This window comes from Theropithecus gelada, chromosome 5 (genome assembly GCF_003255815.1).
Source record: "Theropithecus gelada isolate Dixy chromosome 5, Tgel_1.0, whole genome shotgun sequence".
In the NCBI taxonomy this organism is placed as follows: domain Eukaryota; kingdom Metazoa; phylum Chordata; class Mammalia; order Primates; family Cercopithecidae; genus Theropithecus; species Theropithecus gelada.
The window spans coordinates 180,623,368-180,642,468 of record NC_037672.1 but is presented as its reverse complement, the minus strand read 5'-3'; the positions used below and the strand labels follow the sequence as shown (position 1 = coordinate 180,642,468).

At 39.3% G+C, this 19,101-nt stretch overlaps 1 protein-coding gene across 2 annotated transcripts in view; it reads right to left on the bottom strand.

Annotated features, from left to right (window-relative positions):
• Positions 1 to 19,101, bottom strand: part of TRAPPC11 (trafficking protein particle complex 11) — a 54,224-nt gene that overhangs the window by 10,859 nt on the left and 24,264 nt on the right. For both annotated transcript variants that reach the window (XM_025385899.1, XM_025385900.1), the window contains exons 14-26: positions 18,993 to 19,047; positions 18,513 to 18,658; positions 18,202 to 18,263; positions 17,944 to 18,076; positions 16,608 to 16,738; positions 11,823 to 11,978; positions 10,123 to 10,310; positions 9,517 to 9,665; positions 9,216 to 9,337; positions 8,528 to 8,647; positions 5,339 to 5,404; positions 5,072 to 5,228; positions 1,260 to 1,371 (exon numbers count right to left, since the gene is read on the bottom strand). In XM_025385899.1, the coding sequence (XP_025241684.1) occupies positions 1,260 to 1,371; positions 5,072 to 5,228; positions 5,339 to 5,404; positions 8,528 to 8,647; positions 9,216 to 9,337; positions 9,517 to 9,665; positions 10,123 to 10,310; positions 11,823 to 11,978; positions 16,608 to 16,738; positions 17,944 to 18,076; positions 18,202 to 18,263; positions 18,513 to 18,658; positions 18,993 to 19,047 (1,597 nt within the window). The remainder of the gene's footprint in view (positions 1 to 1,259; positions 1,372 to 5,071; positions 5,229 to 5,338; positions 5,405 to 8,527; positions 8,648 to 9,215; positions 9,338 to 9,516; positions 9,666 to 10,122; positions 10,311 to 11,822; positions 11,979 to 16,607; positions 16,739 to 17,943; positions 18,077 to 18,201; positions 18,264 to 18,512; positions 18,659 to 18,992; positions 19,048 to 19,101) is intronic.

The window sequence follows — 19,101 nt, the reverse complement described above, 5'->3', positions numbered from 1 at the left end:
GTGAAACCCCGTCTCTACTAAAAATACAAAAAATTAGCCAGGCGTGGTGGCGGCGCCTATAGTCCCAGCTACGCAGGAGGCTGAGGCAGGAGAATGGTGTGAACCCAGGAGGCGGAGCTTGCAGTGAGCCCAGATGGCGCCACTGCACTCCAGCCTGGGCGACAGAGCGAGACTCTGTCTCAAAAAAAAAAAAAGAAACAAAAAACTAGTATCTTCTGACTCCTTTCTCATTTTTCTCATTTTATTCTGTTTTAAAATTTCTGAAAATAACTAAGCCACACCAAGAGGATACACATGAATATCATGTATCTACTTCCCAGTCTAAGAAAGAACTTACAATGATACAATTGAATCTTCCTGCAGAGCTGCTTGTATCCCCCTACCCCAAAGGTAACCACTATCCTGAATTGGGTATTTATCATTCCTATGTATTTTATTCTTTTCCAAATTATGTATGTAGTCCTAAGAAATATATAGCATGTTTTTCAATGTCACATAAATGCAATTTATTCATATTTTCTTCAGTAGCTTGCATGGTTCACTTTACCTTAAGATGGTGATGGTGTAGCTCTGGTTCATTCATGTCATTGATATATAGTATTCTACTGTACGAATGTGCCACAATTTATTCTCTTTTCTATTGATGGGCATTTTTGTTTTGTTTTTGTTTTTTCCCCCCATTTTTTTCCTATTACAATCAATGCTGCTATGAACTTTTTTTTTAAAACAGGGTCTCACTCTGTTGCCCAGGCTAGAGTGCAGTGGCACAATCTCAGCTCACTGAAACCTCCACTTTTTGGGCTCAAGTCATTGTCCCAACCTCAGCCTCCTGAGAAGCTGGGACTACAGGTGTGCATCAACAAGCCCGGCTAATTTTTGTATTTTTTGTAGAGACAGGGTTTCGCCATGTTGCCCAGGCTGGTCTCGAACTCCTGAGCTCCAGCGATCCTCCCACCTAGGTCTACAAAAGTGCTGGGATTACAGGTGTGAGCCACTGTGCCCAGCCCATGCACATTCTTATACATACACTCTTTGTGTACAGATTTAGTTTGGCTAAAATTTCAATAGCATAGAAGTCACAAATTGTGACAAGCACAAATTCAGGTTTAATTATCTTTTTCAGCTTTGTGTTCATATCCACGTGACTTCTGCTCTTCAGAATGACAGAAACTCTCAAATATTAAGTGACAAAGATGAAAAAGAAAGGTATCAGAATAACAAAGACATTGAAGAAAAGACAGGATTGACATAATTTTTACCTTTTCCAAGAGATAATATAATGCCCGGTTGCTACTCCACCTTCAACATTTCCAAGAGATGGGCATCGAAGACAAAAGCATTCACTGGCGCTCTCTCCAGTCTGTAAGACAACTACAGGGAAGAGTCTTTTCACTCTTTATGCAATGGTTTCATCTACGAAAGGAGAGTTTCACATCCAAGTAACAGAACAAAGAAAGAACATCTCACCCACTATATGTTATTTGTAGAGACTTAGAAAGTAGGGCTCAGAGATGTTAAATGACTTTTTCAAGGTCACAAAGTCCACTGTTTTTGCTAATGTATCAATATTCCATCACAATAAAATCCAATTAGGCAGCTGTGTATCTGCGAGAAAGTCCTAAGGATACTAATAAATGCGAAAAGCTTTGAGACAGAATCAATATTTTATGGTGATTGTTTTTCTTTTTCCAGATTATTTCATGCCTCCAAAGTCAACACTTTGGGGTAGAGAAAAAGAAAATAGAAAACTTCAGTTACTCTTAAAGTACTCAAAATATCATTCCAGAAAATTGTGGCTTTCTCTGAGTAAACACATACAGGTTGACCATCCCTAATCTAAAAATCTGAAACCAAAATGCTTCAAAATCTGAAATGTTTTGAGTGCCAACATGACACGCAAAGGTTATTCCAAAAGGCAATGCATCCAGGTGTGGTGACTCACTCCTGTAATCTCACCTGGGGCCAAGGCGGGAGGACTGCTTGAGCTCCGGGAGTTTGAGACCAGCCTGGGCAACACAGGGAGCCCTCATCCCTGTAAATAATTTTAAAAGTAGCCAGGTGTGGTGGTGTGCACCTGTGGTCCCAGCTACTTGGGAGGCTGAGGTGGGAGAATAGCTTGAGCCCAGGAGTCCAAGGCTACAATGAGCCATGATCCTGCCACTGCACTCCAGCCCAGGTGACAGAGTGAGACCCTGGCTCCAAAATGAAAATAAATTTTTTTTAAAAAGAGGAAATGTTCTTTAAAGCATTTCAGATTTCAGATTTTTAGATTAGGGATGCTCACCCACTAAGTATAATGTAAATATTCCAAAATCTGAAAAATCCAAAATCTGAAACACTTTTGCTACCAAGAATTTCGGGTAAGAGATGCTCAGCCTGTATTACTAATAGCACTCATACCACCTCAATATTGCCTCACATGGCTATTCACCTCTGTGCAAGAATGCTTTCCTCCTGCCAATTTTATAGTAAATTCCCTGATGACAAGATAAGCACACATTCAAACCAAGTCTTCTCCACCTTTCAGCTCTTCAGAGCCTGCAATGTCTCACCTTTAAACGCAAGCAGGCAATAGTACTCATTTAACGGCAATTTTAGCAATCCGTGAGTGAAACTCTGAAGTAATAACAACAACAAAGTTTCTAAACATTAGGTTATTTTTATGGTTTTCTAATGAAGAAGGTTGTGACAGATGAATGCAGTTCTGACTGTGGACAGATAACAGCAGTGAAAGGGAAAAAAGCTGGATCAACCTTTGCTTTAATTATTTTAAAATAATGTTAAAGACTTGGAAATGGTATTGTAGCCCAGGAAATAAAATACACATCAATTTGAGCCTCTAGAGATGGCCTTTTAAAAAACCTGGGCCATTCATATTAAACTCTACCAAAGTTCTCCTGAATTCTAAGAAGTTAAACAAAATGATCACAATGTTTATGAACAATTAACATTAGGGTCAATTTGTGAGAAAGAAGTGCTACACTGCTACTTTTGAAGACAGGGGAAGGAGCCACACGCCGAGGAGTGCAGATGGCCTCTAGAAGCTGGAGAAGGCAAAGAAACAGATTTTCCCTGAGAGCCTCCAGAAGGAATGCAACCAGGCTGACACCTTGTTTTTTGGACTTCTAACCTGTAGAACTTTAATATAGTTGAATCTGTGTCATTTTAAGCCACTAACTTTGTGGTCATTTGTTAGAGCAGCAGTAAGAAACTAATATACTGGAAGTTCAAGCCAGAGATTTAGTAAACACTTATTAGCTAAGTATTATGATGCTGGCAATATGAAGATGAATAAGACACAGCTCAGGTTCTAAGGGAACACGCAGTCTAGTAAGGGAGACATATGTACAAATAAGTAATTGCAATATAATGTAAGTGTTACAACGTAGGTATGTACAAAACACCATGGGAGTAAAGAAGGAAGAGTACTTAGCCCTGCTTGGGAGGAATAAGAAGTTCAAGTTTACATGAGCCCTGAAGAGCTCATGAATCTCTCAGATTCAAGCCAGAGTTCAACAGCTTGAAAAAGATGAAGGTTTTAGACAAAAGTTCCAAATATGTGTTCAAAAGTAGCTGGGGGCAATGTTTGACGAATGCCCTAAGTTTGTCTTGGTTGAAAACTGGGAGAGAACAAAGGGCAATAGACAGCCTCGGGTACAGGCAGCTGGGAAGGTCAGCCAGAGCCTGACCAGGTGAGGTCCAGTGTGTCACAAACCCTAGTGGCAATATGAAAGGCAGGCTACAGAAGAGAATGACTGCCAAGGAAGAAAATGGTTAAGGACCTACTTCTATAGACGAGGTGAGAGAAATAGTGGGGATGGCACTGAGAATGGAGATGAAAAGCTGGATTCAAAAAATGTATGGATGTAGGTGTGAAGGATGGATGTGTGTGTGAAGGATGGATGTAGGTGTGAAGTATGGATGTAGGTGTGAAGGATGGATGTGTGTGTGAAGGATGGATGTAGGTGTGAAGTATGGATGTAGGTGTGAAGGATGGATGTAGGTGTGAAGGATGGATGTGTGTGTGAAGGAGTGTAGTTTTTTTCTGCAGTTTCCAGCTTGGATCAAGTGTACGTACAACAGCCCCTCCAACCGGACGAGGGAACGCAGGCAGCCTAAGGTCGTGTGGCAGCTGAAGACTTGCAGACAAAGAACAAGAGAACCAACGTCAGGATACCGGAAATGACCGACGCTGGAAGAAAAGGAATCAGCAAGAATGGACAAAGAACCAGCTTCTGTTGAGCTGTTAGAAAATGAGCACTGAGTTAAGCTAGTTCATATTTTCTCATATATATTACTTAGTTATTTCACATACATCATCCTCTTTGACTCTAAGAAGTGACGAAAGGAACCATCCAAGTTCACAAAAGAGCAAGTGGTACGGCTGAGAACCGAATCCAGTTCAGTCTGACCCTGAAGCTCATTACTCCCAATTAGCACAATAAGGAAACAGGGAAGGAGACAGAAAAACAAAGTAGGACAGAGACAATGATTTTCAAACACACAAGAGAAAACCAAGTTTCAAGGAGAGATGAAAAAAAACTCATGAAGACATTGTGAAAGCAAAAGATATTATTAGTACTTTTTGAAACCAGAAAGGTGTTGTCCTGGGTTTCAATCAGTCTTACAAATTGTTTTACTTGGGTGACTCAGAAAATTCATCTCCTTTCTTTTCTATATTTTCCAAAGTTTCTTCAATAAATACCTTTTCTCATTTCAAGTTATGAAAAACAGTAAACATTGAGAGTCAATGAGAAAAAAAATATTTAAAAAATTCAAAAATGAAAAAAGAATTCTTTTGGTGAAGTGCATTTTCAAAGTATAACTTCCTTAGAGTAGGAAAAAAATCTGACCTTTTAAAATCAGGTATACTCAAGCAAATGGTATTATAAATGACACAATTCCACCCTAATTCCATATGCATTTGCTTTCACGAGTGCAGGTCTCAAGTTCCCTCACTTAGAAAAAGTTAATTAACTCTTCCATTGCAAGATTACACACACACACACACACACACACACGCATGCACACAATTCTCCTGCTCTTTTAAGCGGGAATGAACCAGACTCACCATTGTCCACCTGAGACTCTAGCTGGTCCACTGTGGTCATGGATGGAGCAAGCTGGAGCTCACTGGACACAACAGTGAGAGCCCAGGGTGAGGCACTTAAGAGGTCCGTCATCAACAGAAAGGGGATGTCAGCATAAACCCTTTCCAGGTGCTCAAACTGTCACAAATGAAAATAAAAGGTCTGTCGGGAATTACATTAATCCATTTTATCATTTCAGTCCATTTCTATAACCTAAATGATTTCCAGTTTGCCTCACAGAAACATACCTTGGTAGAAACAAATTTAACCGCAACATCAAATGGAAAGACTGTTTCGATTGTTACAGTTTCATCCTGCAAGAAAATGTAAAGGGCACATTCAATGGATTTTCTAAATCTTTCTGTATAAAGTTTTAAAAAATACAATCTATCACTGATCAATAATAATCCCAAATTATACATACTAAGAAGTAAAGGCCTTTCTTTTAGATAACATTTGTAAACATTTGTGTCGAAAGAACTGAGTACTATTTTTTTTTTTTTTTGAGACAGGGTCTCACTCTGGCAACCAGGATGGAATACAGTGGCACCATCACAGATCACTGCAGCCTCGAACACGTGGGCTCAAGTGATCCTCCTGAGTAGCTGGGACTACAGGCGCACACCACCATGCCCGGCTACCATATTTTATTTGTTTAGAGATGGGGTCTTGCTATGTTGCTCAGACTAGTCTTGAACTCCTGACCTCAAGGGATCCTCTTGCCTCAGAACCCCAAAGTGCTGGTATTAAAGGAGTGAACCACAGCACCCGGTTAAAGTGTTTTCTTACACATTATTTATCTCTGGATCTAATGAAGTAGGCAGGGCAGGCATCGTCACCATTTTACAGAGGAGGAATCAGATGTTCCAAAAAGCTAGTGTCTTCCTTTTGTCTAAGTTCTTACTACACCTCAACTCAAAATGACTAATAAGATAATAATAATGTAATGGGACAGACACTGCTATCATCACTATACATGTATTATATAATGTTCATAATCACACAAGGAAACAAGTGCTATTATGATTGCTACTTTAAGATGAGGTCACACAGCCGGAAGGTAACAAAGGCACAGAAGCAGAACTGAAACTGGTCATGGAGCCTACACTCTTAACCAACATGCTACAGCTCCTTTCTAAAAGAGTCTGTTAGAAAAACAATGAGGGATGGGCATGGTGGCTCACACCTGCAACCCCAGCACTTTGGGAGGCTGAGGTGGGCACATTGCTTGAGATCAGGAGTTTGAGACCAGCCTGAGTAACATGGCACAACCCTGTCTCTACCAAAAATACAAAAAATTTGCTGAGTGTGGTGGTGCACACCCATAGTACCAGTTACTCAGGAGGCTGAGATGGAAGGATGGCTTGAACCCAGGAGGTGGAGTTTGCAGTGAGCCAAGATCGTGCCACTACACTCCAAGCTGGGCAACACAGTGAGACCCCATGTCAAAATTAAAAAAAAAGAAAAAAGAAAATAAAATGGGGTTATTTCATCTTTCAAATCAAATAACACAACCTCCTGGTAAGAAACCTTTAAAAAAGGTCATACGGGTTAAAAGCTCAGGCTGTAATGCCAGACAGAGCCGAATTCTAATCCTAGCTCAATACATACTTACTAGCTCTGAGACCTTGAACCTAATGACGTGACCTTGGGAAAGTTACACAGGTTATCTGAAATGCTTGGGGCCAGAAGTGTCTCCGATTTTCTGGATTTTGGAATATTTGGATTGTACTCACTGGCTGAGCATTCCAAATCCAAAACGCTCCCGGGGGCATTTCCTTTGAGTGTCATGCTGGCTCTCAGAGAGTTTCCGATTTTGGAATGTCTGAAAATCCAGAAAGTTTTGGATTTTGAGTTTTCGGATTTGGGATGCTCAACTCATGCAGTCTCTTTCAGTCCCAGTTTCATAATCCTCAGGGTTGTTAGAAAAACCAGATGAGACCATAGATATAATGTGCTGAGACTGGCACCCTTATCTCCTGAGTTACCACATAGGACTCTATGTATTATACCAGGCTATGAGAAATTTTCAACAGTACATTACATGCCTTCTTCTCTCCCACTTGGAAAATACTAACAATTTTGAGATGGTTTTCTTTCCTAAAGACTTGTAAATAGGCCGGGCGCGGTGGCTCAAGCCTGTAATCCCAGCACTTTGGGAGGCCGAGACGGGCGGATCACAAGGTCAGGAGATCGAGACCATCCTGGCTAACCCGGTGAAACCCCGTCTCTACTAAAAAATACAAAAAACTAGCTGGGCGAGGTGGCGGGCGCCTGTAGTCCCAGCTACTCTGGAGGCTGAGGCAGGAGAATGGCGTGAACCCGGGAGGCGGAGCTTGCAGTGAGCTGAGATCCGGCCACTGCACTCCAGCCTGGGCGAGAGAGCGAGACTCCGTCTCAAAAAAAAAAAAAAAAAAAAAAAAGACTTGTAAATAGCCCACAGCCCAGACTCTGTGCAGTAACAAAACTACAAATCCCCACATTGCTAGGCCTTCTGCTCTGCTGGGTTGAGGACCCAATTCCTAAGAGAAAACTAAGACAACATTACTGTCAGGACCAAGAAGATACTAAGTATCATAATGTTCTATTAACAAAAGAGAACATAAATATTATATACAGCACAGTTAAATCTATTTAGAAACATGGCCTGTTCAAAATCTCTAGAAATAGAAAAGAGACCAAAAAGAAACACAAAGAGTTAGCAGTTGCCTTCGAGTTGTGAACTGTAACTGATCGTTCGTATTTTCACTTTTATGTGCACTTACCAAAAACCATTTTTACCAGTATTTTTTAATAACAGAAAATTTTTTTTCAAAGGGAGACCTCCTTTTCTCCAGAACCTTCTATATATAAGTCAGCTTACAGATTTTATCTCATGTGTGATTTGCCTGAGATCTCAAATCTGTTGATCCTCTATATGAAAAGCCATATAGGCCAGGCACAGTGGCTCACGCCTGTAATCCCAGCACTTTGGGAGGCCAAGGTGGGCAGATCAGCTGAGGTTGCGAGTTCAAGACCAGCCTGACCAACAGGGAGAAACCCCGTCTCTACTAAAAATCCAAAAAATTAGCTGGGCGTGGTGCTGCATGCCTGTAATCCCAGCTACTCGGGAGGCTGAGGCAGGAGAATTGCTTGAACCCGGGTGGTGGAAGTTGCAGTGAGCCGAGATCGTGCCACTGCACTCCAGCCTGGGCAACAAGGGCAAAACTCCGTCTCAAAAAAAAAAAAAAAAAAAGCCATATAAGCCAATTTTCTGTTTAATGTTTGAGCAGTGAATGCCAGCCTCAACAAACTCAATATAAGTGATTTTTTAAAAAGTTTAAAATTTATAACAGACTATAAGCAGCCAAGCTGCTTATTTCATAGGTACACTAAAATAACACAGAATGGAACTACTCCACATATGACGCTTCATAAAGTAGTTATAAAAAAAATACCTTGTGGCACTTGCAAACAATTTCTTTTTCTTCAGCGGTTGTATTGATCAGATAAGAAACATATACAAGAAACATTCTCGAACCCACTGTTCCACAGCGAACATACAACATTTTTTCCAGCTGTAACAAAATAAATGTTGTAATTTAATATTTAATTTTACAGATATTTCCTCTTGACATATATTCTAGGATAGTGTTCCCACCTTCTAGAGCTTATCTATACCAACTGGCTAAATTCCTTATCACTTTTACAGAACGTTACAATGTAACTGACCAAAGCCGCCATTGTAGAAGAGCCCTCTGATTACACTCTGGCCAGAGCATAAGGGTGGGATCATCACTGCTGCATCTTTTAGAGATTATTACTCTCAACTTCCAAAACAGTTTTGTATCTAGTTTGGAAGCAGAAGTTGACTGAGAAGTTACTGCACTAAAGTTACAAACAATGGTTGTTTTATTAGCCAACTAATTCATGTTAAGCATGTTTTCTAAATTCCCTTGCAGAAAAACTGCTTAAGACATTTTACATACTTAAATGTGTAAAATGTGTATGAAATGTTCATTAGTTAAATCACTTTTTCAGTTCGAGAATATGCTGTTAAAATGCTCTGAACTGTTAAAAACTCACTCTATATTTAAAACTACAAACTAATCGATTTCCTCTTCAATCCCAGTTGACCAAGTTTACCTGTTCCCCTGGATGTAAGTCTCCAACAGGAATGTCAGTGAGTAAAGCTGGGTAGGATTCATCGCACAGTTCTGTTCCATGAAGAGTCACGTGAGTTTTCTGAGTTAAATTGGCATCCTGTCCTAAAAGAGTTAATATTGGTTCTTCAAAACAAAGAATTCAAACATTATCCCAATAATCAATACTGTGTGAAGAGCACTATGCCATACCTTCTTTTAAACAAGAGTCCTAGAGTTGACATCACTGATGCTTATTTAATGTTGGATTAATACTGATCAAACTTACAAAAAGGGATGCGTACCTGGTTTTAAGCCAGCGGTGAGCTTCACATCTCTGATTTGGGTCTTTTCATGGGATTGAACAGTCACCACCAAACAATACATTTCATTAGTCAGAGCAGGGGGCTCGTGTTGCAGATGTACAGAAATGTTTGGAACTCTGGAAATGATCCTTTGAAAAGAAACCTTAACTAAGTAACTGATTAAAAAAAAAAAAAGCAAATAAACTATTTAAATAAAGTATTTAAAAGAAATAAGAGGTTGGGTGTGGAGGCTCAGGCCTGTAATCCCAGCAGTTTGGGAGGCTGAGGCAGGAGGATCGTCTGAACCCAGGAGTTTGAAACAAGCCTGGGCAGCATAAGACGACCCTGATCTCCAGAAAAAATACAAAAATTAGTCAGGCATGGTGGCACCTGGCTGTAGTCCCAACTACTGGGGAAGGCAAGGGTGGCACCTGAGGTGGGAGGATCGTTTGAGCTCAGGTGGTCAAGGCTATAGTGAGTCATGATCACACCACTGCACTCCAGCCTGGGCAAGAGAGAGACTCTGTCTCCAAAAAAAAAAAAAAAAAAAATAGCTAAAAAAATAAGAGGGTGACCTTTAATACCAGCTTAGCAAAGCAGACTCACATCGTGCTTGCCTGAATTATAATGCTGTCCCAGTGAACTTCATTGTCAGGTAGCTTAGGTCGCCTTTTGAAAGACCGAGCTGCCTGTAAGGCTTCTTGGGAGGAAGCAGCATCTCCTCCTCCTCCCTGCCAATTTAAAACCACACATCTTCCCGTCTCATTGCCCAGAGCAAGATCCACTGAAGTAATCTAAAAAAAAAAAGGTGTCAGAAATGCCATCTCGTATGTGCTTGTCACCATCCCCTCACCAAAATTACATGGTCGACTGCTAGACCATGGAATTCATCTAGAGACCCCCAGTGTGACAGAAGTCAGAACACCTGCTATTAAGGTCTTACTCGGGCTGGGACAGAGGCTAACTGCGCTCTGGGTTCCAACTTTAAACAGGCTTCACCTTTAAAACAGAGACAATAACCTGACTTTCTATTGAGAGGCTGACTGTACAGTAGTGTTATGATTTTAGCATCTGGCATAGCCCCTGATGTAACGAATGCTCAATTAGGGGTTGCTGAATGAAATAAATATTGTGATGGCTATGGATACATTATAACCTAATTTCTGATTCCACAAATATTTTTCCTGAAAATATTTATAGTATTAGCAATAAAATGCTTTATTAATTGAATACATGTTCTATTCAACTAAAACCATTAACCAAAGGACCCAAAATAGGCTTACTCATTATAATTTATGTCTGGTAAGTTTCCTTAGGCATGAACAAATCAAATATGCAATTAGGGCATTTAGTCAAAATCATGAAGGTTTTTTTTTTTTTTTTAACGAATAAGCAAACAATTCTGGATACTGGTGAATAATAAAATCAACATGTTCATAGAAACTGTTATGTTTACATTGGTAGTACAACTTTATAAACCATTTATCTTAGCAATGGTACCAAGTTTAGATTAGCTAACTAACCATTCCCATTCAAGTCATGAAAAACAAGCACTTAATGAGTGCTTACTGTGTGCTAATCACTATTCCAAGCAAGTTACATTAACTAGTTGATTTAATCCTCATGAAATCCTAAGAGATTTAGTACTCTTAAGATCTCCATTTTACAGATGAATACACTGAGAAGACACAAAGAAGCTAAGTAACTGCCCAGGGCCACAAGCTAGTAAGCTAGAGAGCTGCAATTTAAACCCATACAGTTTGGCTCCAGAGTTTATGCTCAATAAAGATATTACCTAGATCCTATATTTCTAAAAGGCATTTCAATTATCTATACTATATCAATCTTTAAAATATATATGCTCATTTTTCTTTAGGAATATGTACTCGGTAATGTTTAAACATCAAAAGATATTCAGTCTGAATAACATAAAAAATATATTTGCTATATTACATAATATACATTGTTTAAAACTCCTTAACTGATTATGTAGTCATTAAAAAACAAGATTGGTTTACGTACTAACAAGAAGTAATATCTACTATACACTATCAAGTGATAAAAGCCAGCTATAGTTTATTACATGTATTCTCAATTCTTTAATTGAAAAAAAATTTATACCACAAATAGTTTACGGAAAAATGTCTGGAAGGAAACCTCCCAAACTATTATGAATGGTTTCCTTTAGGAAGCCCAGGTAGAAGATTTTCATTTTTCACTTAATAAGCTTTTGTATTATTTAAAATATTCTGATATAAACATGCTTTTATTATTAAAAATATTTTTACACAAATTTCATAACTAACCTCAATTTTCTTTCCCACATCTTCAGTTTTCGCAACAAACTTAAATAACAGTTTTCTTGTTTTACCAGGAACTAGGCACATCTTTCCTTGAGTCGGATTTTCTAAAACTTCGTTTGCTTTGGATGCTTCTTCTATTACACAGAACTGGTTGTATTCCTGAAAGAGGTGAAGAGAGGTCATCAGATGTCAGATGTCTGCCAACACTAAATGCCAAGTGCTTTGGAGCTCATTTGGTTTTAACTCCACAAACACTGAAGCATTATGAAGCGTTACTAATAAAAGGAAGTATTTTTATGCCAAATAGAGGCACTTATCCACTCACTACTGCCATAATAAAACAATTCACTACACATGAACTGCTTTTTGAAAATATTTAGATACCTCTCTCCCAGAGAAACAGTTTGTTCTTTGTTGTGCTGGACACTACTGCTTATCACCTCCTTTTCTTGAAGAGTCTTTTTTTACTTGGCTTCTGTGATGCTATAATCTTTAGGGTTTCTCGTTCCGCTTAGTTACTTCCTGTTTTTCCCACCTGGAGTGCAGTGGCACGATCTCGGCTCACTGCAGCCTCAACCTTTTGGACCCAAGGGATAGTCCCACCTCAGTCTCCAAAGTAGGTGGGACCATGGGCATGTACCATCACACTCGATTAATTTTTCTATTTTTTGTAGAGATGGGGTCTCACTATGTTGCCAAGGCTGGTTTCAAACTTCCTGGGCTCAAGTGATCCTCCTGCCTCAGCCTCCAAAAGTGTTGGGATTACAGGCGTGAGCCACCAAGCCCAGCCCCATTCCTTTGCTTTCTTTCAGGTCTTCATTTCTCTCTACGTTCACTTCATTGGAAAATGTATTTGTTTCCACATACACCATACCATTGTTGCTAGTATCTCTCACATACAGTTGTCCTATTCTGTCTTATTTCCTTAATTACAAGCTTATATCCACAACTGTCTAGAGGACATGTCCACTACCACCTGAAACTCAGCATGTCCCAAAGTGAAAGTGCATCTGCCTTCCCAGAAGAGAACAATCCTCACAGATGAGTAAAGGAAGACACCTTTCATGTTTCCATCTATGGAATCACCATTCTCACCTGTTCAATAAATATCAAGACCTTTCAAAGAGCCATCTTCAATCCCAGCATATAAATTACCTTCATAGAAACTCTTACACAGTTCAAGTTTTATACTTTCCCACTAATTTTCATTTCTATTCCATGCTTGTAAAACCTACTCTACTTTTTGTCTTATGGTTTATATTGTGAATTTCTTTTCTTTTAAGACAGAATCTCACTCCATCGCCCAGGCTAGAAATGCAATGGCACAATTTCAGCTCATTACAACCTCCGACTTCCAGGTTCAAGCAATTCTCATGCCTCAGCCTCCCAAGTAGCTGAGACTACAGGCACCCACCAACAAGTCCAGCTAATTTTTATACTTTTAGTAGAGATGGAGTTTCACCATGTTGGCCAGGCTGGTCTCGAACTCCTGACCTCCAGTGATCCGCCCACCTTGGCCTCCCAAAGTGCTGGGATTATAGGCGTAAGCCACTGCGCCTGGCCTGTATTTTGAATTTCAAATAAGATATATTCAGAATATAATCTAAACTTTAAAACTAATTGCTTTACATTCCATTTTAGAGTTTTTATTAGTTTTTAATTGTAGTAGTTTATGTTTTTTGTTAAAAAAAAAAAAAGGAAAGAAAAGAAATGAAATAGTAGGCTATTAAGGGAAAAGTAAAATAAGAGTCCCCATACTTCACTTGAGCCTAGGAGTTTGAGGCTGAGATGAGCTATGATCACATCACTGCACTCCAGCTTGTGCAACAGAGTATCTTTTTTTTTAAAAAAAAAAAAGAGTCCTTGTTTTGACCCTCTAATTTCATAATGAACAAAACAAACGAACACACACAAAAAAAACCCTGCCCTTCTTCCCTTGCGGAGCTTAGATTCTAGTGAGGAAAACAGGTAATTTACCAAATAATCACACAGAAAACGGTGAAACCAGTGTGATTAGTACCACTAAGGCTATGAGAGCCTGGCTAAGTGACTCAGTCATGTAAGTCAGGGGAGGCCTCCTTGAAGAAGTGATGCTTTTAAGTGAGAAAAGGCAAGGAGGAATAAACTAGTCGGAGAGGCGGGCAAACCAGTTCAAGCAGAGGAAAGGGCATGTATAAGAGCTTCTGTCCTTCATTCATGCTATCCCCACTTTTCAGCCACTATATGTACTCGGCAATGCAGATTTATCTATTTTTTAAATGCCTCTTGTATCCCTAAATCTCCATTCCCAACACCAGCATCTTAATTCCAACACTTGTACTTTTGTACGTGGATTAATATAAAGAGCCTCTATTTGGCTTCCATGATATTGTTTCTATTTTGCTACTAAAGTTTCTTAAAATTTTAAGAATAAATTTCATGCTCTTGCTTTAAAATTCTGAAACTGGGCCAGGCATGATGGCTCACACTTATAATCCCACCACTCTGGGAGGCTGAAGTGGGTGGGCTCCTTGAGCCCAGGAGTTCGAGACCAGCCTGGACAAAAGAGCAACACCCCATCTCTATTAAAAAAAAAATACAAAAATTAGCTGCGCATGGTGGTCCCAGCTCCTCAGAGGAGGCTGGGGTGGGAGGATCACTTGAGCCTGGGAGAGTAAGTCAAGATGGAGCCACTGCACTCTGCCTGGGAGATAGAGTGCGGCCTGGTCTCAAAAACAAAAAACAAAAAACAAAAAACAAAAAAAAACCATACACACACACACAACAAAATAAAATTCTCAAACTGATTAGAGGAAAACCCTGAGTAAGGGTCTGAAGTTGAAGAAAACATACTGATCTTCAGGTGACCCAGCTTCATCTAATCATTTATATTACAGAGATATTTCTCATTTCTTATGAATCAAATTCTAATAAAATAGATAACATCATTTCTTTATCACCATCCAATAAATAAAACACAGATAAAAGAACGAATAAATCTTGGGGGACATCTGTTTGCTAGCCTATCCCCGCTTAACTCTTCAAGGCTCCTTTAAGCCACCTGGCCTTACTTCCCACTACCCAGCATTATAAACCCTCTCATCTAGTGAGGCTTCACTTTCCCAGAAACACAGACTGTGCACTTCTGTTTCCTGCAGCGTTTTCTCATTGCCAAACATGTTCTCCCCTCCCATCTTCTGGACCTATTGTAATTTCATCTTCATTCTTGGAACTCCCTCCGTTTTCTCTGGCATGCCCACTACAGCTGTACTTCTTTCTAGCCTACACAACGTAATTTAGTCTTCATTACCTACTTGGACAATCTTTGATTCTGTCCTGGCCCTTGTCCCCAAAATGCCTACATTTTAACGAGGTCGACATATGCTATACTCAGATTCAGCATGTTAAGAATATCTAACTCTCAATAAATGCTTGTTGGTGAAAGATTCACTATACTTTCTGGGTAATCAAAAGATGATTATCTACTAAGTGAGTTTATAACACAGTTGTAATGAAGTACTTGACAATATACTATATAATGCTTCAAATATATTCAAATGCAGGAAATATGATATGATCCCAATTCTGCAAGAAAAAAAGTTGCTTATATATTCGTGCCCAGAAAATATCTAGGTTATTCAAGAAGTTAACATAGAGGGTGTGTGGGAGAATGGAGTGGAAAGAAGACACACATTTACTTTTCACATTATATCCATCTATTCCATTTCAATTTTTTAAATGTCAAACATAAATTAGTTTCATAACCATAAACTAGTAACATTAACTAATAATGCTGAAGTAGAATATAAACCAAATTATTTTTTAAATTTTATTCTTTCTGAACATACCTTATTTGGATTTCAAGTATACATTATAAAAAAATAGGAGGCCAGATGTGGTGCCTCACACCTGTAATCCTAACACTTTGGGAGGCTGAAGTCGGTGGATCACTGGAGCCCAGGAGTTTGAGACCAGCCTGGGCAACATGGCAAAACTCTGTCTCTACAAAAAATACAAAAATTAGCCAGACATGGGGCAGGTCCCTGTAGTTCAGTCACTTAGAGGGCTGAGGTGGGAGGATCTCTTGAGTCCAAAAGGTTGAGGCTACAGTGAGCTTTGATTATACCAATGCACTCTAGCCTGGGCAACAGAGCGAGACCCCACTTCAAAAAAGACAAAATTAAAAAGTATATATATATATACTGTGTGGGTACATATATATACACACAAACACAGAGAATTCTTAGACTTCATAAACATAGAATGAAAACAAAAATTGGAGTAAGCAAAATGTAAACTTGAATTGCTAGAAGTTTAGAAATATACATGTGTGTGTGTGTGTGCATATATATATATAAAAAAAATTATTTTTTTTGAGATGGAGTCTCGCTCTGTAGCCCAGGTTGGAGTGCAGTGGCACGATCTCAGCTCACTGCAACGTCCGCCTCCCGAGTTCAAGTGATTCTCCTGCCTCAGCCTCCCGAGTAGCTGGGACCAGAGGCACGTGCCACCACGCCCAGGAAATTTTTTTGTATTTTTAGTAGAGATGGCCAGGATGGTCTCGTTGGCCAGGATGGTCTTGATCTCTTGACCTTGTGATCTGCCCACCTCGGCCTCCCAAAGTGCTGGGATTACAGGCATGAGCCACCATGCCCGGCCCTAGAAATATATTTTTAAATAGACCTTACCAAAGTTCATTTGTTACTATGAAACCATTAAGACATAAAATTCACTAAGCTCATTTTATTTAGTTTAACACAAGCTACAATAAGATAAATGTGGTAAAAACACAGGAAAGGGCACCATTACCTGGTTATTAAAGCTGACACAGAGCTTGGAAAACCTAATGGGATGTGGACAATCAGCCTTCAGATAAATATCAAACTCAACGGGAACATCAACATGAAAACTTGGGGCATGAAACTTGGCTTTGCATTGTACTAGAAATAAAACACAAGCACTGCGTTATGCACAAGCAGACACCCATGAGCCACAACATCCTGTCAACCAAATTCATTCTTCAGAAAGATGAATCTGCACTGACCATTCTTCCTGACTTCTCCACTTAAGGCACTTCAAGAGACAAATGAGCTCTTTTTATTATAAAAATAAAATTTAGGCTGAGCGCAGTGGCTCATGCCTGTAATCCCAGCACTTTGGGAGGCTAAGGCAGGCAGATCTCTTGAGGTCAGGAGTTTGAGAGCAGCCTGGCCAACATGGTGAAACCTTGTCTCTACTAAAAATACAAAAATTAGCCGGGCGTGGTAGTGTACACCTATAATCCCAACTACTAGGGAGGCTGAGGCAGGAGAATCACTTGAACCCAGGAGGTGGAGGTTGCAGTAAACCAAGGTCACACCACTGCCCTCCAGCCTGGGCGACAGAGCGAGACTCTATCTCAAAAAGAATAATAAATAGGCCAGGTGTGGTGGCTCATGCCTGTAATCCCAGCACTTTGGGAGGCTCAGGCGGGCAGATCACCCAAGGTCAGAAGTTCAAGACCAGCCTGGCCAACACGGTGAAACCCCAACTCTGCTAAAAATACAAAAATTAGCTGGGCACGGTAGTGCACGCCTGTAAGTTATCCCAGCTAGTCAGGAGGCTGAGGCAGGAGAATCGCTTGAACCTGGGAGGCAGAGGTTGCAGTGAGCTGACATCATGTCACTGCACTCCAGCCTGGGCAGCAGAGTGAGACCCTGTCTCAAAAAAGAAAAATAAAATAAATACATAAATAATATAAAATAAAAATTAAATAAATATAGCTTCAAAACCATCTTTAATTTTAAAAATACAGCTACTCTTGAAATGTAGATGACAAGATTTTAAACGAAAAAGAAAATAATTTATTATTTCAAAATACCTACCTAGACAGTAAAGCAAAACCTTTTCAATAAGTATCAAGTGTTTCCAATAACACCTGAACTACAAATGAGCAAAGTATATCTTAAAACATAAATCAAGTATCTAAGATCCTAACTATATTTATAAGTCACTGAGGGGATACACACACAAAAATCAGTTTATCTGTAACATGCTTATACTTTGAAAATTCTTTCTTGACTTTTATGTTTATTATTCTGCATCTATTCATTTTGTAGAAAAAGACAATTTCTCTGACATCACACTGTAGATGTTAGCTACCTACCAAATGGCACGAAGTCCTGTACTCCTATTGTGAAAACATTGCTGCCAGCCAGAGAAATTCGGTCTGCCCACAGCTTCTGAGCAGTTTTTCCAGCGAAGGTATCACAGTCGGGTTCTGGATCAGGACTTTCATTCTGCATCAACACAGAGTTAACATTCATTCAACTAGTTGGAAAAAAACCACGGCTTGCATTAGTTGACATAGATATAGGTATACATATTCCTAATACCACACTCTATATAAACAATTCCAACCTACCATTAAAACATTGATGAGGTTCTTTTCTATCCGAGACTTTTGGTCATCTTTCAGAGTTGAAGCTAGTATGAAGAATGAAGGAAAAACATTGTAAGTACTTATAATTAAGTCTACTACCCCCATTTATTGTTTAAAAAACTTTATATAACAATAAATACCTCTTTAAGATGACCAAGCACAGTGATTTGCACATAGTAAAAGTATACTAATTCTCTGGAACCGAATTATTCTTTAAATTTTAAAAAGCTTAAAGTTTTTTAAGCTAAATAATTTTATATATCAAGAATTTTACTCAAAAAACATGAGGTTACCTCTGCCAAGGAGTTCTAGGGAGTAAGTAATGTAATCCTTTAATTGGGCCATGAGGTAGGAGCACTTCAGAGCTGTAGTTAAGATAGACGTGAGCAGAGTCCACCACCCTTCACTCCGATAATCACACATCACATAATCCAGCAACCTCAAAGAAGACAAAACGTAATACTGAACCGGCTTCACAAGAAAGGGTTTGAAGAGTTCATGGAGAAAAAAGTACTTTCCTCATTTTACGTACGTTTAGAAAAATCTTACTGAGATGGTTGAACAGCTATTCCCATATTTAGCTAAACATGAGATTTCTTAAAGTGCTGAAAAAGATTGTGCCATTAATGGCACTTGAAAACACATTACAAAATGGAGTTTAACAGCAATAGAAATAAACGTGAAAATACGAACTCCTTCCACACCGATTTCTATTTCAATTTCACTTCAGATAATCCAAATACTTGTAAAAGTAAATAATGAACAAGACTCACTTCAAAGCTTTGGTATAATCCTTGGCGTAATAATATTCCTCTCCCATCTGAACCACTATAAAGGAAAGAAGATTTATGTATGTAATTTAAAGTCATTCAAAGTTGCATG